Genomic DNA, 22,695 nt, shown 5'->3' with positions numbered 1-22,695 from the left:
GAAAAATTCATCGTCGTCCTCTTCCTCTTCCTCCGGCGATAGGCTCGGCAGCGGCAGCGGCGGTGGCGTTGGCGGTAATGGGCGGCGGTCCCTTCGACTTTTGTGTTGGTGTTGACGTCGTCTGTGACTTTGTTCGAGCAATTTCTGAAAATCAATCCGTAATTTCTCAACGGATTTCTCCAATCGCTCCAACCGTCTTGTTTCTGACATCATAATTTTCACAAAGTTTTGATGTGATCTCAACTTTGCTCCAGCTTAGCTTTGATATAATCGCTGCCTTGCTAACGAAGCGTTGGTGTTAATCGCAACTTCGCTCTGATACCAATTGATGCGATCTCTTGTGTATCATAAGATTTCTTTACGAAACGTAAGAAAACTCTTCTTTATTATTTCTCTTCATTATAAAACCCTAGCACAATACGACTATTTAAAGAGAATAAAACCCTAGAATCCTAATCTAACTAGGAAAGATAATTACCTATACTAATTAAATACTTAATAAGCCTCCTAATCATCCTAACCCTAAACTAACATACGGCTATATCTAAAATAAATATACTATGATAATTAATTAATAATAAAATAATAACTAACTAATAATTAAACGATATATATTAATATATCGTATCAGTTTTCCACCCTATATAAGACTAATTCAAGCACGCAATTGAAGAATCTTTTTACGCAATTTCAAGAGCAAAGAAGCAATAACGAAGACGAAGAATTCGAAGACTCCAAGCATAGATTTATCGTCTATGATTTATTTTACTTGCGTTTTTACTTTAATCATGAGTAGCTAATTTGTTTATTTCTAGGATTTTATTTTGAACCCTATGTGGGATTTATGAACTCAATTCTATGATTTTATGCAAGTTTTAATTCCGAATTATTTCTTCTACTTGTTTTATTAAGTTCATGAAACTGGCCACTTTATGTGCTTTTATGTTATTGTTAATCGCATGAATCAGAAGGTCGGGTTAATAATTAGAACTGTGATAGAAGAGCCTCTGTGGTATTGACATAGGAATATAGTTAATCACTTAGGTAGCCATTATTGATATTTATGCTTAATGTTGTGTTCTATAATTAATTGCATAGGAATATAGTAATTGAATCTAGAGTATTAGAATCGTAATACACGCGGAGGCGGGTTATGATTAATTTAGCATCTCATATTAATAATCCGAGTTAATTACTTGCATAATTGAACGAATTGGGTGATTCATAATCACATAGAGGGGAGAATAAAATCCTAGGCTTGCTTTATCTGATTAAATCTTCATTTTAAATTGCTTTCGTGCTCTTGTCTTTTTAATTTGCTTTAATTTAGTTTAGTTAATTTAGTATAATTGTTTATCTTTCGACTGTGTAGGGTGGGTTTGATATCAATTGATAGAATTTAGCGTCTAGGAATAGATAATTAAATATTCTGCGTGGGATCGATATCCAGACTTAATTGTCCACTATATTACTTGTACGATACGTGCACTTGCATTTGGTATTTCAACCAACAAGTTTTTGGCGCCGTTGCAGGGGAATGTTTTAATTATTTATTGTATTTTAGCTCTAGATTTGAACAATTTTCAGGCTTCACCCAATTTTAATTTTAATTTTATTTTTATTTTTGTTTTAGGTACTGTTTTATGCGCATGAGACTCGATCTTGCTAATGAACCGTTTGATCCCGAAATCGAACGTACTTTCCGAGCCGCTAGGAGACTTCAACGCGCAAATAATATAATGGAAGACGAAGAACGCAGAGACGTAGAGGGCTATTTACTTGATGCCAACGGAAACCAAATCCAAGACCAACACCCACGGCTTCCACTACAGCCAGCAGTTAGGCACGGGCACTTCAAGACTACATAATACCGACTCTTGACGGATTCCGCCCGAGCATCCAATATCCACCCATTGAGGCGCATAATTTTGAGATCAAACAAGGCCTCTTGACGATGCTCCAAAATAACGGGTTATTTAGTGGATTGGCAGGTGAAGATCCCCGTCTTCACATTGTCAATTTTCTCGATACCTGTAATTCCCATCGTCAAAACGGGGTTTTCCAAGAGGCGCTCCAATTAATTCTCTTCAAGCACTCACTACAAGGAAGAGCTCGCCAGTGGTTGATGTTCCAAGCCCCCCATTCTATCTCATCATGGCATCAACTCCTAAACCTTTTCATGAAAGTTTACAGCTCACCAGAGAAGGACAAGAGAATACGACGGGAAATTCATAATTTCGTCCAAGATCAAGGGGAGCCATTATTCGAGGCAGGGGAAAGATTCAAGACCCCTTTGAGGCAGTGTCCAATACATGGAGTAGAGCAATGGCGGCAAATCCACATCTTCTACCAAGGAATTAACGAGAATGCGAGAACCGTTTTAGATGCATCAACCGGGGGTAATTTTATGAGTCAATCGACACCGGATGCATTTATTATGTTGGATCAAATTGCGCAAAATAGGTTTGCCAAGTCAAGCGAAAGGACGGTTAGTGGAGCCAAGAAGGTTCACGGAGTTTTGGAATTAGATGCAGTTACGGGCCTTCAAGCTCAAATGACCCAAATTGCTCAACAAAATCAACTCCTTTTACAACAAATCAAAGCAAACCCACCACAACAAGTCCAAGCCGTGTATTCTCTATGTTGTGAAATTTGCGGTGGAAATCGTTAGACGCTCCAATGCCAACAAGATGTGGAATCACTCAATTACGTCAACAATGCCCCTCGCCAATTCCAAAATCAAGGGTGGAGATCACAAGGGCAATACGGAGGAAATCAACAAGGCCAATGGTATCAAAGACCTCAAGGTCAATTTCAAAATCAAGCCCCTCCTCAACAAAGCTATCAAGGCAACAATCCACCGGCCCAAAAATCAAACACAAAAGAGATATTGGCCCAATTTATGACCGCTACTCAAGCTACGCTGCGGAATTTGGAGACTCAATTGGCACATCTAGCATTGAATCAAGAGAACCGTCCGGCAGGAGCATTGCCATCGAATGCGGAAGACCCTCGAAAGCAAAAGTTCGAGACTTGCCAAGCTATCGATTTCAAGATCGAGGAAAAAAAAGAAATTCAAATTAAGCCGTAAGTCACTGTAGCCGAATGGGTGGAACCGATCCCATATCCCCATGGATTGCAAAAGAAAAAGATCGAGGTCGAGACTTGCCAAGCAGTCACCTTGAAGAACAGTAAGTAATTGGAGGAAGCCCCACGAAAAGAGAAGAGAAATACGGTAATCGAGAAGCCGAAAGTGATTGAGGAAAAAGAATCAACTCATGAAGAGCCACCATCAATAGTGCTTTCACGAGACCTTCCAATCCCATGGATTTTATATTTTTTTTTTATTTTTCTTCACTAAACCATCTTTTGTCATAATAATTACCATTTAACTGCAAGTTTTTCTCACTTTAAATTGTTGCTTCACAGCTTCAGGGAATAAGGAAAAAAAAAAAGACCATTTTGGTTAAATTCCGAAAATACCAAATTTTTTTCCAAAAAAAATCGATCATTTCTAAATTTGAACAAAAAAAATAACTAAAGCAATTTCCGAAATTTTAAAATTTCCGCCGTTTATGAGGATTTCCGATTTTTTTGGAACAAAATTCAGAATTAATTTTTAACTTCCAAAAAAATAAAAATAGAAAAGTAAGTTCGGATCCGTTTCATCTGTTTTTCACCCTTAACTAACACTAGAAAAATATGTTCAAATAACTAAAATAATTGGTAACAAGGCATAGTTTCTTATAAATTCGATCATTTCTAAATTTGAACAAAAAATTACAAACTAAAGCAATTTCGGAAATTTTCAAATTTATGCCGTTTATGAGGATTTCCATTTTTTTTGGAACAAAATTCAGAATCAATTTTTAACTTCCAAAAATATATAAGAATATAAATAGAAAAGTCAGTTCGGATCCGTTTCATATGTTTTTCACCCTTAAGTAACACTAGAAAAATATCTTCAAATAACTAAAATAATTGATAACAGGGCACAGTTTCTTATAAAAACTTAATATATTCCTGTAACGAATAAGTAATATTGTCACAAAAACCTGACTTTTTGGTAATAGTAGATAACTATGATTACAGAAGATACTTTTCCGTTACCAAAAAATTAATTTTTTGAGACGACAGCATAGAATAGTTATAAAAGGTGAGCAATTGGCACGAAAACTTTTATTAGTGACAAAGAAAAGTGTTACAGTACAAATGGTATACTCTTGTCACCAACAATCAAAGAATCTTAGTGACAAATAATTGCGTTATTAGTTATTACAATAGTCATAGAGTTTTTGTTCTTGAAGTATTCTCTTGCGGTTATTTAATTTTTTTTTTATTTAAACATCTTTTTACTTTTTGCATATTTATTCTAGGTTAGTATTCATGTATATAGTAATTCTCATTCACTATTTTCTTTAGGTTCACAAGCTATTAGCAAAAGTGCAACACTCATATAATACACAAATGTCATATTTTATGACAATTATATTTGTCATATAAATAGAATTTTAATATTAATGGAGATGACAGTGTTCATAAATATTTTTTATGACAAATAGTGTTTACCATGTAAATAAATTAAATGAATATTAAAAATAAGTATTGGTGACGAATGAGTCTTTTGTAACAATAAAAAAATGTTTAGTAAGGATAACTTGTTACTTGTATTGGACCTATTGTAACGAAGAGTTTTTTTTTCACCAGTATTCGTACTGAATTCGTAATATTTGTTACTAAAACTTCCAGCGCCGGGCTTTAGAAGAAACATAAGGTAACGAAACAATATCGTTACCTAAAATAATTTTCGCAGTACTAAAATTACGAATATCGTCCACAATATGCTTTTCTTTCTCTCTCTAACCCACCCAAACCTCCCAAAAAAACCTCCAAAACTCTCAAGAATTCTCAATAATCATCTCCGATCCAAAAATCTCACCAAATTTGAAGGCAATTTCTGCTCTAAATCACTTATATGTCAATTATAATTAATTTCTTTCGTTAATGAGTAAATATTTATCTATTGGTTAATTATTAACGAATTAAAAAAATTAATATTATTTGTTAATCATTCATTAATAATTAATTAATCACTAACTAACTAAAACAAAAGGAAAAAGCAAAAAAAAGAGAGAAAAGGAAACGAAGAAAAAAAGAAAAAAAATGGGAAGACAAGCATCCACACCCATGTTGGGCGTGGGAACTATTGTTCCACTCCCAATTTGGGCGTGAAGCAGTGGCTCTCACGCCCAGTAGGGGCGTGGATAATATTTTTCCGCTCCTATTTTGGACGTGAAATATGCTATTTCGTCGCTCCTATTTTGGACGTGAAATATGCTATTTCGCACCCGTTCTAGGTGTGTAAGGATTTTTCAAACCTTAGAGAGCGAAAGTTTTTGAAAATAATTACTGTATTCATAAAAATTGTACAGCATTTATCAAGTCCCGTTCGTTACAAAACGATTTCATGATGAATTTTATCCTCGCAAAAGGTATGTTTTCTTGTAATGAATAAGTATATATAAAAAATTACCGAATTAGATTCAATTAATACAACACGTGCAACGCAAGTGCACCTATCTAGTTTAAAAAAAATTATGATGTGAGATACTTAGGGGTGATAATTGAGCCGAGCCGACTCGTAAAAAGCTCGAACTCGAACTCGAGGTTTTCGAGCTCGAGCTCGAGCCGGTTTTTAGTTGTTCATGAGCTCGCGAGCCTTATTTATTATTTATTATTTTTTATATGTTATTTTTATTTAAATAATGTATAATAGTATAAAATATTATAGAAATAAATACAAATATTAAAAATATATATAATTACAATTTACTTTTTATTTTGTATTTTTTTTAAATAATTTTTTATAATAAAATAATAAATAAAAAATATTTAAAACAAAAAGAGCTTGGGCTCGAGCTCGAGCCAAAAAAAGAGGAACTCGACGAGCTCGAGCTCGACAAAAGCCAAAAGAGGCGAGCTCTGCTCGATCTCGGCTCATTCACACCCCTAGAGATACTACAAAAAATATCAAAAGTAATTTGTAATATCAAAGATTGCATACCATTTAACTTAACCTTATATGATTGTCTGTACTTTATTTAGTACCTCAAATTTTTGGACTATTTATTTCATCTAATATAATAAGTTGTGGAATTAGTTTTTTCAATTTTATCTATTTATTTTTATGTGAATTCTTTTTTTCCTTATTCTCTTCAAATTATTATAAATGATTGAATATTGACAAATTAAACTATATATTTCAGCTAAATGATGACTTAAATATAGTAAAATACTGTCTTATTAGAGAACTCTTTGATTGAATATCGACAAATTAAACCATATCATAAATAAATTATTTCAGCTAAATGATGACTTAAATATAGTCAACTAATATCTTATTAGAGAACTCTCTAAATATACTTTAATATGAATAAAATATATTTTCAAACTTCAAAGCATGTTTGAAATTATAACAGGAATAAACTATTAAAAAAACACTATAAATATGAAAAGTTACTTGTATAATTAACCTTTGAATGAAATATTAACTAAATTACGTTATTGTCCTTTGATTTCTATAAACTCTAAAATATATTTAGGGATAATTTTGTCACTACATAAAATGGAAGAAAAGGTGGAATTAATTTTTAGATTCCACAAATTTTGGAATTGGAATTGATTTTGTACTTTCGAAAAAAATGGAAATTTTCTGAAAAAGCTAACATCAAACTTTCACCCCTACTAAAAATTATAAAATATGTAGTATTCCATATAAAAGTTATTGCATAACTCAGTAGCAAGTGAAAAGAAATTAACCTAAAATAAACCGAAGGAAACTCCAAAAATCAAGTGAAAAGAAACTAACCTAATAGTACTTCTAATTTGTCCTAAAAATAAAATAAAACGAAAAGTAAACTCGAAAGCCAAGCTAGTGGCATTAATTTGGTGGTGGAAAGAAGATCTCCTCAGCCTTCCTCTTTGAGGTGAATTTCTCCTCGACATCTGCCGGAACATTAAAAGCCGCCTGTAGAACTTCGGGCGAAAGCGCCTTCCAAACTGAAGTCCGTCCAGCCAAATGAGTGAAAATAGGACTGCAAATATCACAACAAAACACACATTTAAGAAGTTAGCAAAAAGAAAAAAGAAAAAAAAAAAAAAGGAACTCCTTGTATAAATTAAATAAGGATAGAGAATCAAAAATATTTGAATAGAACTTACTTTGGAGTAGTGATGATGGAGAACCAGTCCATACCCTCGGGATCAGCAATCTTGGAGACAACAAAGAACCTAGGCACAATGAATAGATCACCAGCCTTAAGCCTCGTCTCGAGCACACGTTTCCCATCGACACCGACAACTTGGACACGGCCACTTCCCCTTACAATGTAAGTAACCTGCAAAGCAGAGTCACAAGAGAAACCTGGAGAGCACATTGCACTACCGTCTAACCTAACAAGATCTGCACCGAGCCCAACTTCACCGACCAACGGTAGATTCTTAGTGTTGAGAACCACAACTTTGCCACCATTCTTGATGTCCACATCCAACGGAGCTTCCTCGCAGTTCAACGCCATTCCGTTGTAGTGCTCGATTTTGGGCTCGGGCATCTTGAAGGTGGAATCGAGCTTGACAATCCCGTTTCCTGATTGGCTGCCGACGAGTGTCTTGACGGTGCTCTCTTCCAAGTCCCATGCTCTGCCAACAAACTCCGTTGAGAATCCGGTGAAGATTCCGTTGGGACCGGTTAAGAAGAAGTCGGTGAAGGAGCCGGATTTGTGGGCCTTTGAGGTGTCGCCGAGGAAGAGAATGACTAGCTCCGTGTCTTGTTTGTTGTACCACCAGGTGACTACTCCGAAGGGGAGGGCTATGGCGTCTCCCTTCTTTATTGGGATCACCTTTTCTTCTTTTTCCGGGAGGACTATACCGGCTACTCCACTACCTATATCAATTTCATAAGTTCAATTCGTCAAACAACTTATTCAAACAGAAAATAACGCGGGAATACACAAACTGAAAAAAAAAATTAAAAAAAATACAGAGTGATCAAAGCAGAAATCAACACCAGAAAGATGAAACTCGTTCTGAAAAAGTACATAATCGAAAAAACAGGCAATCTGAATTGTGAATATATATACCTTGAAGCACGTAAGCAACCTTGGCAGAATCGGAGTATCGAGGCAGAGCAAAGCCGTTCTTCTCAAGGGCGAGCTTTCCGGCGCCGATGTTGCCTTCGCGGAGCATCGGCAACTCGTTAGGGCACCACGCATAGTACGCGCCACCATCTCCGCCGTACAGCTTCTTCGCCAACTGTGGTGTCAAATCAAGCTCCATCTCCCTCTCTGTTTTTCTCTCTTTAAACAAAACACGACGAATAATGGATTAATGCAAATAAATAAAAAGCTTATGTGAAAAGAGAAGCATATCGCTGGTATTTATAAAGGAGAGAAATCATATAGCAGATAGTATTTGCAGTGGATTATAATTCTATTGAGACACGATTGTTTTGCAACTCTAGGATATATTTTGTACTACTTGTTTTATACGACATGTCTAAATTCTATAAGATAAGAGATATTGAAATAAATATCTTTTATAAGATAAGAGATATAGAGTTATTTAATAATCTAATTATTAAGGATAAAAGGATGTATGAGTTGGATAGTACGAGAACTCGTGAGTCCTGATCCCAGTAAGATTACAATGATTTTATCTTGTGTAATCTCATTATCTAAATCAAGCCAAACTAGATGTACTTATATGCATCCAATAATTGTAATACATACATGGGCAATTGGATTTAACTCCAATGAGAAAGACTTACATACACATATATCTAGACCAAAAATAATTTCGTATTAAGCTCATCCTTCCGGATATAATTTAAATCAATTTCATCTCTGATACTTTAACTTAGTAATATTACAAATTGACCCCGATTTTAATACATATATAACATTAACTCCCATTTTCACAATATTGATTTCTGGAACTTTTTTGTTCGTATGTTGACTTTTTTTTTTTTTATTACAAAATTGGAATAATAAATACGTGAGGGGGTCTCACAATTCCGAATGTTAATTTTAGATTTCTTTACAAATAGTAAATATTAAAATGGGTCTGAACTCTATTATTTTGTGTATTGAGGGGGTTATCCCTCATTTTCCCATAATAATAATAATAATAATAATAATAATAATAATAATAATAATAATAATAATAATAATAATAATAATAATAATAATAATAATAATAATAAAAAAATAAATAAAGGAAATGAAGAGTAAGGGCTTGTTTGGTATAATTAAGCATTGAACACTAAATGCTGAATATATGGCTCGTTAAGAATAATGTCTGAATATTGAATACTGAATGTTTAAGCTTGTTTGATAAATTTAACGTTATTGTATCTGAATAATGTTATTTTACTATATAAACCCTCATAATTATTGAACATATATTTATTCACTATATAATTAATTCCTCCCACCAATGACGAGCATCGTTCCGTAGTAGGAATATGGCACAATGAACTCGGTCCTGGTCGGTCATTTTCATATAGTCGTAAATCACTTCGAGCGACTTGATCCATTCTTCGGCTACGGTTGGGTCGATGCCGCCATGGAACTCGGAGGGGTTCATTCTAAGAAATCGTTCATATATGGCTTGAGGCGCGTGATTTTGAGGTGGTGGTTGGTTGCGTTGGAGAAGTCGTTCGATTTGTTGGTGGTGGGTTTGGGCTTGTTCTCGAATGAGGTTTGAAAGATCACGAACGGTTTGGCCGAGGTCTTGTGGTTCATTGTCGGGTACGCCTTGGTTACCGCGAGTTAGACGTCTTGCCATTGTTTCTAAATATTATTGCGCAATTAATAAGTAAAACATATAATACATAAAGTAATGAAAATTACAGGATGGATCGAGTTCCCGTGTTTCGAATGGTCTTTTAAGCCCGTGAAGTTCGTACGAGTTTCTATAAGCCGTGCTCTGATACCACCTTGTAGCAATCCCTCTATTATAGGCGATAAATCGAACCGGTTTATCGGAATTAAGTTATTTAGCGGAAGCAACTTATAGGATCACTTTTAGAATACGAAAAATCAACACTTGCGATTTCAAAACCATACTTGAATATTTAGAATTCTAGTAATTTTCGCAACATTGTTTTGAAAAGCTTGAGTCGATTATATTCTCTTTTTTTTTTTTTTTTTTTGAGAAGGAGTTTATTCGAGTGCTACACTATCATAAAACGTAGGTTCGAAATAAAAATGTGAGTTTAGAAATATTTTGGCGACGAACGATAAAAGCACGGAATAACGAACTATTCATAAATATAAACGCATCAATATATAAAGTTCCAAAAGATGATCTGTTACCGATTAAAGTCCCATACTTTGAAGACGAGTACGATAGTAAATGAAAACGGAAGTTACTTCATATTACATCACCAAAATAGTATTTAGCCACACTTATAGAACCCTCGTTCGAACTTCCAAAAACTCCGGGCAAGACTTCGATCCACTACTCGGTCCATTCCGGGGGAGGGTTACTACTAGCACTACCTGCAATTAGAAAATATCTATATGAGCTATTAAGCTCAGTAAGAAACTCGAGGAATTACCGAGGGTTGAAAATAGGTTATACATATATATAGTATATATAACATTCTGATCACCTTCACCGAGTCATACAACATCAAACAAGAATCGAGTCAAAAAGTACTAAAGCATATAAGTCACAAACATGCTCATGAATGCAATCCGTGTAAAAATCATTTTTTTCATTTATCGGATCCGTGAAAGATTAATTTCTATATTCGGATAATAAACCGTTTCGAGCCCGTCTATGGATCCAATATCACTCGTATCACTCCTCTCAACCCTAGTTGGATACCGGTCCACCGTATCCGATTCGTTTATTACCCAAACATTCCATTAATCTTTCAATTTTGTCAAAAGCAAATACATGTCATGGAATGACTATAAATTATGTAAAAGACATTTAACCATCACAAATATCAATCAAGTGAGTAACAACCCCAAAATCAAATAAAATCACCAACTACTTAATTACACAATTAACCAACACATATATCATCACCCCACACACACACACAGCCCACATACACACACGTACACACACATCACACATGCATATTTATGCCATGCAACCATATAAACATGCATAATAAATAGCACAATCATGCCTTTAAAGTAAAGACACTTTTACTCCCTCATTTAATTTGTTTCTCACCACTTTCACTCATTGATTTCACCTCAATAAATTCCAGCAACCTCATAAACATGTATCTGCCATAAATCCATGTTTATAACCTCATGTCTTATAATTTAAATCACACAATTCCAAGACATAGCACTTAAAGCACAAAACTTCATAATTAACACTTAGACCTTTAAAATTTGAAATAATAGTAAAAGATCTTTAAAAATTCTCAAATATAATCCTAAGACTTCTAATTATATAAATTTTGAGATTCTGAATTTATTTCTAATTTTCACAAAGTTTCGAATTTTTTTGAAATTAAAAACTAGAAAATCTCCTCTTTCTTTTAAAAATCTAAGACTCTAATATAACTTTAATTATTTTGAAAACTTTGTAAATAAATTTTTTTCCTATTCAATACTTGCTGGAAAACAGATTCAAACTTAGGAAATGAGAGATTCTTCAGAAATTGCAGTTTTGACCCCAAAGTTTCAAGATTTACACATGCAATCACACTAGAAGTTCAAACTCTACTTTTTCATGAAAAACCCCTAACAATCTGAAATTTTATTTTAATAAATGCAGAAAACAAAGTTAAAAAGTTACTTTATACATAAATTTCGAAAATTACATATTTCACCCTAAAATCTCTAGATCTATACATGCAAGGCCACTAGATGTTCAAAAATCACTTTTTCTTGCGAAACTTCTTTAAATCCGAAATTTATGTTCAATAAATGCTGGAAAACAGTTTTGAGAATACATTTAGGACTGACTTCTCAAAAATTACAGATTTGACCCAAAACTTTTGAAGATCTACACATGCAACCACATAAAAGTTCAAAAATTCATTTTACTTGAAACCCCTTTTTGAAATCCGAATTTTTAATGCTTTTGGCCAATAAAACTTGTATCTACCCACTACCCACATAGATGATGCATGCAAGAACAAGAAATTAACACTAAACACCTCTTTTCCATTTTTCCCCAAAAAACCCTAAATTTCGAAATACTTAAAAGTCTTTTAGGTAATCTTGAAAATTCTTTTAAAATAATATGATATCTTCTAATTGCAGCAAGAAACTCGAAATTTCTTACCTAAATCACCAAAAGGAAAATGAAGAACAAGCAAAATAGAGAGACTTCAAGGGTTGATGACAAACTCGAACCAAGCCACTTTTATGGTGAATGATATAGTGTGTGCTTCCAAAAATGGCTGTGTTGTTTTCTCCGGTGAATGGACAAATAGTTTTTATGGTGTTCTTTGCATACTCTAGAGCCATGGTTAAATAGGGGATTTTCATGGTGGTTTTTTATTTTTCTTGTAAAATAAGTGGTGAGGTGGAAGAAGATGAACAACAATGGTGGTGGTGATGTCTCGGTGGAAATGAAGGGAGGAAGCCAAGTAGGGAGATTATGTGTTGTAAGGAAGGAATAGAAGAGTGTCTCTTCAAATCTCTTGAGTGTGGATTAAGAGAAATGATTAGAAAATGCCAAGTGTTAAAGTCATGCAATATTTACTAATTAAATTTATTTATTTTAAACACCCCTTTTTACTCACACACACTTCATTCGAGCCATATGCACATATATATATATATATATATATATATATATATATATATATATATATATATATATATGTGTGTGTGTGTGTGTGTATATATGTATATATGAAGCACACACATAAATATAAAATCATATATAAATAGATGTATAGTACGTACGTATGTATGCAAGATATATGTATATGCATGCACATATAGTAGATAAAGGAAATGCAAATTATTTAACTAAGTCCTTAAATACGTAAATCATATATTTCACGAAATTACAAAATCACATATTTATTAAACACATAATAAAGTTATTAATTAAATATAGCACGTCAAAGTACCTAAAATATTTATGCAAGTTATCAATTTAATTCACGTAAAAATTTTCGAGAGAAATTTAAGTTCGTAGTTTGGGGTTTTGAAAGTATGGGGTATTACAATCTCCCCCCTTAAAGAAATTTTGTCCCCAAAATTGTAACCTGACCCGAACAATTCCGGGTAACGTTTACGCATTTCCTCTTCCCTTTCCCATGTGGCTTCTTCGGGTGTATGATTTTGCCAAAGAATCTTAACAAATTGGATTTCTCGGTTTCGAAGGGTCTTGGATTTGGAATCAAGTATTTGGGAGGGTTTTTCTTCTTAAGCTAAGTTGGGAGATAATTCGATCGGTTCGGTTTTTTAGATGTGATCCGGACTTCGGATATATTTGCGGAGCATCGAAACGTGGAATACGTTGTGAATATTGGACAAGTTGGGTGGTAAGGCTAGTCGGTAGGCGCGGGTACCAATTTTATCGAGAATTTTGAATGGGCCGATAAATCGTGGTACTAACTTTCCCTTTTTCCCAAATCGCATAATCCCTTTGAAAGGTGCCACTTTAAGAAACACGGAGTCTCCGACTTCAAATTCTAAGTCCCTCCTACGGGAATTGGCATAGCTCTGTTGTCGATCTTGGGTGACACGCATCTTTTCCCGAATATTTTGGATTATCTCGACGGTCTGTTGCACTAAATCAGGGCCAAGGTATTTTCTTTCGCCAATTTCGTCCCAATGAAGTGGTGATCGACACTTACGACCATATAGAGCTTCATATGGTGCCATTCCAATTGATGAGTGGAAGCTATTGTTGTATGCGAATTCGATTAATGGGAGACAGGATTCCCAATTTCCTCCAAAGTCGAGAATGCAAGCGCGTAGCAGATCTTCTAGGGTTTTGATGGTTCGTTCGGATTGACCATCGGTTTGTGGGTGATAGGTCGTGCTGAAATTTAAGCGTGTGCCGAGGGTTTCGTGTAAGCTTTTCCAGAATTTGGACGTAAATCGAGGGTCTCGATCGGAAATAATAGTGACGGGAACGCATGAAGTCGAACGATCTCTCGAACGTATAGCTCGGCTAGCTTGTCTAAGCTAAAAGTCATCCGGATCAGGAGAAAATGAGACGATTTGGTCAGTCGGTCGACAATCACCCAAATGGCATCGGATCCCTTTTGGGTCTTTGGAAACCCTTGCTCAAAATCCATCGTAACGGCTTCCCATTTCCATTCTAGAATTAAGTTTGATTGAAGTAAGCCGCCGGGCCTCTGATGTTCCGCCTTGACTTGCTGACATATTAAGCATTCCGCGACGAATCGGGCCACGTCTTTTTTCATTCCGGGCCACCAGTATAACTTTTTGAGGTCTTGATACATCTTGGTCTCACCGGGATGGCATGTGTACGTAGTTTGATGAGCTTCGGCTAGGATTAGTCGGCGAACGTTCGGATCGTCAGGAATGTAGATTCGATTTTGGAATTGAACAAGTCCTTCTTCGGAGATTCGAAAGTTTGGATGGGATTCGAGGTTGTCACGAATTTTGAGAATTTGCGGGTCGCGTTGTTGAGCTGTTTCGATCGATTCCCTTAAAGTGGGTTGAACAGTGAGGGCGTTTATTGACTTGCGACTGAGAGCGTCGGCAACAACATTAGCTTTGCCGGGGTGGTATAGTATCTCACAATCGTAGTCCTTGACTAATTCAAGCCATCTTCTTTGCCTCATGTTCAAATCCTTCTGAGTGAAAAAGTATTTCAAGCTCTAGTGATCGGTGTAGATGGTACATTTTTCACCATAGATGTAATGTCGCCAGATCTTGAGTGCGAATACGACGGCGGCTAATTCGAGATCGTGCGTTGGATAATTCCGTTCGTACTCCTTAAGTTGGCGTGAGGCGTAAGCTATGACTTTCCCATTTTGCATAAGTACAGCTCCTAACCCGAGTTTAGATGCATCACTGTAAACTATGAATTCCACCGTTTTCTCCGGCAGCGTGAGGATTGGTGCTGATGTGAGTCGATTCTTCAATTCGGTGAAGCTCGCCTCGCATTCTGTGGTCCATTGGTACTTAACTTCCTTTCGGGTCAGTCGGGTGAGCGGAGAGGCAAGCTTTGAGAAATCCTTCACAAACTTGCGGTAGTAGCCAGCTAGCCCGAGGAAGCTTCTGATTTCTTTTGCATTCTTTGGAGTCGACCAATTTGACACCGCCTCTATCTTGCTAGGATCGACAGAGATTCCTTTGGCCGATACAATGTGACCAAGGAAAGCCACACTTGATAACCAAAATTCACATTTGCTGAATTTGGCGTAAAGCTGATGAGATCGGAGAATCTCAAGTACGGTGCGGAGGTGTGACATATGCTCTTTTTGGTTCTTAGAGTAGATCAAGATATCGTCAATGAAGACAATTACGAATTGGTCCAGGTATTGATGAAAGACTCGGTTCATGAGGTCCATGAGAGCTGCGGGGGCATTGGTTAGGCCGAATGGCATGACTACGAACTCATAATGGCCATATCGGGTTCGGAAAGCGGTTTTGGAAATATCTGAGTCTTTGATTTTGAGTTGGTGGTATCCGGATCGGAGATCGATTTTGGAAAAGACGAAGGAGCCTTGGAGTTGGTCAAACAAATCGTCAATACGAGGAAGGGGGTATTTATTCTTGATTGTGATTTTATTAAGTTCACGGTAATCGATGCATAAGTGAAGTGATCCGTCTTTCTTTTTGACGAACAATACGGGGGCTCCCCACGGCGAGTGACTGGGCCGGACGTAGCCTTTATCGAGCAATTCCTGAATTTGATCTTTCAGCTCCTTTAATTCTGTCGGGGCCATCCGATACGGGGCTTTGGAAATGGGGGCAGCTCCGGGAATCAAGTTGATCTCAAACTCGATTTCTCGATCGGGTGGAAGTCCAGGGATGTCGTCGGGAAATACGTCGGGGAAATCTTGCACCGCCGGTATATCGGACAATTGAGGTTTGTCGTTGGGTTCGGATTTCAAAATATCCACTAAGTAGCCGAAATGACCATTGTGAATAAGTTTGACAGCTTTGACAGCAGAGATGATTGGAATTGATGTTTTGGGTTGACTTTGGAATTTTAAGGTTTCGCCGTTTGGAAGAGGAAAGATGACAGTTTTCGGAGCACAATCAATTTTGGCTTTGAATTTGGTTAACCAATCCATGCCTAGGATAATATTGAAGTTCTTGATCGGTAGAACAATTAGATCAAAATTCAAGGGTTGGGTGTGAATTCGGATCGGACAATTGAGTATTATTTGCTTCGAACACATTTCTTCACCGGAGGGAATGAGAATGCGATATTCGTAGTTTGTTCTACTAGGGGTGAGATTCATATATGTAATTATTTTATCGGATATAAAGAAGTGAGTGGATCCGGAATCAATTAGAGCATACGTGGGTTTATCGAGGACAAATATAGTACCTGCGATCATAGAAGGGTCTTGTTCGATCTGATCTTCGGTCATAGCAAACCCACGTCCCGGAACTTGTTTCGGAGCAGTTGGGCAGTCTCGCGCGATATGTCCGGGCTGTCGGCATCGGAAACAGGTCCTCGTCCCTGGTATGCATTCTCCGAAATGTCCTTTCCCACATTTATGGCACGCATTTCTAGGTGGCGGCGGTGGAGGTGGTGGTCCGGCTGGTCGTCGCACGGTGGATCTCCTTTCCTCGGAATTGGCGGTTGCCAAGGTTGATCTTCTTCCATGGGCGTTGAGTAATTCCTTGGGGTCGACGGCTTTGCTGAATCTCCTTCTCGTCTTGGGCAGCCATAAGGGCCTTATCCACCAATTGTCGGAAGGTCGAGGCGTCGGACATACGAATGTCTCTACGTATTTCGGGTTGGAGGCCGCGAATGAAATGGTTCTTCTTTTCCTCGTTGTCTCGAGCAATGAATGGGGCGTAGAGGCAGCCCCGTTCGAAACGTCGGATGTATTCGATCATTGATAAGTCGCCTTGACGGAGTTCGAGGAATTCTCTGAGTTTGTGAGCTCGCACGTCTTTCGAGAAGTATTTTTCGAAAAATTGGATCTTGAAATTGTCCCACGACAGGTTCTCGAGGTTCACCCCTTCTTTAATTCCTTCCCACCAATGACGAGCCTCGTTCCGTAGTAGGAATATGGCATAATGAACTCGGTCCTGGTCGGTCATTTTCATATAGTCGTAAATCACTTCGAGCGACTTGATCCATTCTTCGGCTACGGTTGGGTCGATGCCGCCATGGAACTCGGAGGGGTTCATTCTAAGAAATCGTTCATATATGGCTTGAGGCGCGTGATTTTGAGGTGGTGGTTGGTTGCGTTGGAGAAGTCGTTCGATTTGTTGGTGGTGGGTTTGGGCTTGTTCTCGAATGAGGTTTGAAAGATCACGAACGGTTTGGCCGAGGTCTTGTGGTTCATTGTCGGGTACGCCTTGGTTACCGCGAGTTAGACGTCTTGCCATTGTTTCTAAATATTATTGCGCAATTAATAAGTAAAACATATAATACATAAAGTAATGAAAATCATATAATATTACCGGATGGATCGAGTTCCCGTGTTTCGATTGGTCTTTTAAGCCCGTGAAGTTCGTACGAGTTTCTATAAGCCGTGCTCTGATACCACCTTGTAGCACCCCCTCTATTACAGGCGATAAATCGAACCGGTTTATCGGAATTAAGTTATTTAGCGGAAGCAACTTATAGGATCACTTTTAGAATACGAAAAATCAACACTTGCGATTTCAAAACCATACTTGAATATTTAGAATTCTAGTAATTTTCGCAACATTGTTTTGAAAAGCTTGAGTCGATTATATTCTCTTTTTTTTTTTTTTTTTTTTTGGAGAAGGAGTTTATTCGAGTGCTACACTATCATAAAACGTAGGTTCGAAATAAAAATGTGAGTTTAGAAATATTTTGGCGACGAACGATAAAAGCACGGAATAACGAACTATTCATAAATATAAACGGATCAATATATTATACAGTTCCAAAAGATGATCCGTTACCGATTAAAGTCCCATACTTTGAAGACGAGTACGATAGTAAATGAAAACGGAAGTTACTTTGTATTACATCACCAAAATAGTATTAAGCCACACTTATAGAACCCTCGTTCGAACTTCCAAAAACTCCGGGCAAGACTTCGATCCACTACTCGGTCCATTCCGGGGGAGGGTTACCACTAGCACTACCTGCAATTAGAAAATATCTATATGAGCTATTAAGTATTAAGCCACACTTATAGAACCCTCGTTCGAACTTCCAAAAACTCCGGGCAAGACTTCGATCCACTACTCGGTCCATTCCGGGGGAGGGTTACCACTAGCACTACCTGCAATTAGAAAATATCTATATGAGCTATTAAGCTCAGTAAGAAACTCGAGGAATTACCGAGGGTTGAAAATAGGTTATACATATATATAGTATATATAACATTCCGTCACCTTCACCGAGTCATACAACATCAAACAAGAATCGAGTCAAAAAGTACTAAAGCATATAAGTCACAAACATGCTCATGAATGCAATCCGTGTAAAAATCATTTTTTTCATTTATCGGATCCGTGAAAGATTAATTTCTATATTCGGATAATAAACCGTTTCGAGCCCGTCTATGGATCCAATATCACTCGTATCACTCCTCTCAACCCTAGTTGGATACCGGCCCACCGTATCCGATTCGTTTATTACCCAAACATTCCATTAATCTTTCAATTTTGTCAAAAGCAAATACATGTCATGGAATGACTATAAATTATGTAAAAGACATTTAACCATCACAAATATCAATCAAGTGAGTAACAACCCACACACACACATCCCACATACACACACGTACACACACATCACACATGCATATTTATGCCATGCAACCATATAAACATGCATAATAAATAGCACAATCATGCTTTTAAAGTAAAGACACTTTTATTCTCTCATTTAATTTGTTTCTCACCACTTTCACTCATTGATTTCACCTCAATAAATTCCAGCAACCTCATAAACATGTATCTGCCATAAATCCATGTTTATAACCTCATGTCTTATAATTTAAATCACACAATTCCAAGACATAGCACTTAAAGCACAAAACTTCATAATTAACACTTAGACCTTTAAAATTTGAAATAATAGTAAAAGATCTTTAAAAATTCTCAAATATAATCCTAAGACTTCTAATTATATAAATTTCGAGATTCTGAATTTATTTCTAATTTTCACAATGTTTCGAATTTTTTTGAAATTAAAAACTAGAAAATCTCCTTTTTCTTTTAAAAATCTAAGACTCTAATATAACTTTAATTATTTTGAAAACTTTGTAAATAAAACTTTTTCCTATTCAATACTTGCTGGAAAACAGATTCAAACTTAGGAAATGAGAGATTTTTCAGAAATTGCAGTTTTGACCCCAAAGTTTCAAGATTTACACATGCAATCACACTAGAAGTTCAAACTCTACTTTTTCATGAAAAACCCCTAACAATCTGAAATTTTATTTTAATAAATGCAGAAAACAAAGTTAAAAAGTTACTTTATACATAAATTTCGAAAATTACATATTTCACCCTAAAATCTCTAGATCTATACATGCAAGGCCACTAGATGTTCAAAAATCACTTTTTCTTGCAAAACTTGTTTATATCCGAAATTTATGTTCAATAAATGCTGGAAAACAGTTTTGAGAATACATTTATGACTGACTTCTCAAAAATTACAGATTTGACCCAAAACATTTGAAGATCTACACTTGCAACCACATAAAAGTTCAAAAATTCATTTTTCTTGAAACCCCTTTTTGAAATCCGAATTTTTAATGCTTTTGGCCAATAAAACTTGTATCTACCCACTACCCACATAGATGATGCATGCAAGAACAAAAAATTAACACTAAACACCTCTTTTCCATTTTTCCCCAAAAAACCCTAAATTTCGAAATACTTAAAAGTCTTTTAGGTAATCTTGAAAATTCTTTTAAAATAATATGATATCTTCTAATTGCAGCAAGAAACTCGAAATTTCTTACCTAAATCACCAAAAGGAAAATGAAGAACAAGCAAAATAGAGAGACTTCAAGGGTTGATGACAAACTCGAACCAAGCCATTTTTATGGTGAATGATATAGTGTGTGCTTCCAAAAATGGATGTGTTGTTTTCTCCGGTGAATGGACAAATAGTTTTTATGGTGTTCTTTGCATACTCTAGAGCCATGGTTAAATAGGGGATTTTCATGGTGGTTTTTTATTTTTCTTGTAAAATAAGTGGTGAGGTGGAAGAAGATGAACAACAATGGTGGTGGTGATGTCTCGGTGGAAATGAAGGGAGGAAGCCAAGTAGGGAGATTATGTGTTGTAAGGAAGGAATAGAAGAGTGTCTCTTCAAATCTCTTGAGTGTGGATTAAGAGAAATGATTAGAAAATGCCAAGTGTTAAAGTCATGCAATATTTACTAATTAAATTTATTTATTTTAAACACCCCTTTTTACTCACACACACTTCATTCGAGCCATATGCACATATATATATATATATATATATATGTGTGTGTGTGTGTGTGTGTATGTATATATGAAGCACACACATAAATATAAAATCATATATAAATAGATGTATAGTACGTACGTATGTATGCAAGATATATGTATATGCATGCACATATAGTAGATAAAGGAAATGCAAATTATTTAACTAAGTCCTTAAATACGTAAATCATATATTTCACGAAATCACAAAATCACATATTTATTAAACACATAATAAAGTTATTAATTAAATATAGCACGTCAAAGTACCTAAAATATTTATGCAAGTAATCAATTTAATTGACGTAAAAATTTTCGAGGGAAATTTAAGTTCGTAGTTTGGGGTTTTGAAAGTATGGGGTATTACAAATATAAAGAAAATAATATTTTTAAAACATTAAAATTAATAAAATAATGATATATTAAAAAAAAATCAAAAACCCGGTTGAACCGGTTCGACCCTATAAACCCGTGACCCAAATGGTTGTCCGGTTCTATAGCCGGTCCGGTTGTAAAAACATTGCGTTTCACAAAAAAAATTGGGTGCGTATTTCAACTGATTATCTATAATTTATAAAGAAGTTGTTTACGCTCTACATTTATTGGATTAATTCATTTTCTCTTACTGAATCGATGTTTTAGACAATTATCAAATTAATAATCGTAAAATTTGAGTGGAACTAGGTTTCGTGATCAAGTACTATTTGAGCGCACGTATAAACTGCGATGCATATTTTGATTACGTTTGTTCATGTGATTCGTTTTATTTTATGAATTGACTTGATGTTGTAGACACTGATCAATCGTTGTGAATGGGTAGAATTAAGATTTACAATCAAAACACTATTTGGCGCGTGCATTTGAATTGCGAGTTTTTGGGAATTTTATACACCATATTCTTGTGTATTTGTTAAGAAATTCTTATTTCTTTTCCAAAAATTATAAATTTTGAAAATGCATTAAAAAAGTAAATGAAGGACGAATCGAATATGTCTGATAAAATAATGTGGAAATAAGTTTATAGCGGTGAGAGTAGAAGATTGCTTGAATAAACTGTAGTAGTTGTCGGGTTGTTTTATTTAATACTTGAATGTCTGACCCGTATTTATAAAACTACAGATCCTCAGTAAACGGTGTTGATTATCCTTTTTTAATGGCTAGGAGATGTTTTTTAGAACACTCCAAAGATATCTTACCATAAATATACAAAGGAGGATTCTGGAAGATGTTCTGCAATCCTTTAATGATCTACAACTAATTGGGCTATCTTCTTTGGACTTGCTTGTTGGGTTATATTAAGCCTGCTGGACCCATGGAATGCAAAGTGTTGGTCCATAATATGCGGCCCGTGACATTTTTCCCCCATCTAAATCTACCTAGGGTTTCCACGTCATCTCGGTTTGAGATCCATTGCCCATCACAAATAGAAGAGTTGTCAAGAATTGAACGAATGCGAATGAAACAATTGACAATCCGGATCACGTTGAAAACGAAGGGGTTGTTGAGAACCAAGTTCAAACGCAGGAAACGATTGACCACCAAGAACCCGATTTGAGTGGGAGGGAAACCGAGAATCAATCCGAAGCACTAGTGCCTCATCATATGGGAAGGTTCCAATTAGACCCGAAATATATATGTTTTTAGGAGAGTCTCACGACAAGATCCCAGAAAAATAGGAACCCGAACTCATCTGGGCTAATTTTCCCGGGGCCCAAATCGTACAACAAATGGGCCTAGACCCACCAAACCCCAACTCCCAAAGGCCCATAAAACCTGCCAAGCCCATAGGCCCATAGTACCATTATAGGAAGGGGATATATCTCTCTCTTGGATTCTTCTCTCTCCCTGGAAGAAAAACGGACAGAAGAAAAACACACTCTCAAAGATGCCTCTCTCCACAAACACACACAATACACGCAACACGTTTCTATGGTGGCCAAACAAAACCCATCATGAACAGAGAAACTATGATGAAGCGCTAAGTGACTTAGATTGTAGTCACTTAGATTATAGTCACTGGCTCTAGCCGCGAAATGGATTCCACGTACACGAACCATGTATGGGAACTCATAGAAATAGCAGATGGGATT

At 36.0% G+C, this 22,695-nt stretch overlaps 1 protein-coding gene across 1 annotated transcript; it reads right to left on the bottom strand.

The window, feature by feature from the left end:
• Positions 1-6,745: 6,745 nt before the first annotated feature.
• On the bottom strand, positions 6,746-8,409 carry LOC105972836 (11S globulin seed storage protein Ana o 2.0101). The gene is made up of 3 exons (XM_088827011.1): positions 8,139-8,409; positions 7,222-7,942; positions 6,746-7,094 (listed from the first exon to the last, which is right to left on the bottom strand). Exons 1-3 carry the CDS (start codon positions 8,332-8,334, stop codon positions 6,941-6,943), a joined length of 1,071 nt encoding a protein of 356 aa, XP_088683137.1. The 5' UTR covers positions 8,335-8,409; the 3' UTR covers positions 6,746-6,940.
• Between the last annotated feature and the right edge of the window lie 14,286 nt (positions 8,410-22,695).

The sequence above is a fragment of the Erythranthe guttata genome, chromosome 12 (assembly GCF_056151865.1).
Source record: "Erythranthe guttata isolate IM_541 chromosome 12, IM_541, whole genome shotgun sequence".
Classification (NCBI taxonomy): Eukaryota; Viridiplantae; Streptophyta; class Magnoliopsida; order Lamiales; family Phrymaceae; genus Erythranthe; species Erythranthe guttata.
This window is presented reverse-complemented; position numbering and strand designations above follow the sequence as displayed.

Bases quoted from the DNA above. Each gene is read 5' to 3' on its own strand.
- LOC105972836 (XM_088827011.1), bottom strand. From the start codon at position 8,334: ATGGAGCTTGATTTGACACCACAGTTGGCGAAGAAGCTGTACGGCGGA. The intron at 7,943-8,138 runs GTATATATATTC...AAATTGATATAG, and splicing joins GGTTGCTTACGTGCTTCAAG to GTAGTGGAGTAGCCGGTATA. The intron at 7,095-7,221 runs GTAAGTTCTATT...TGATATTTGCAG, and splicing joins TCCATCATCACTACTCCAAA to TCCTATTTTCACTCATTTGG.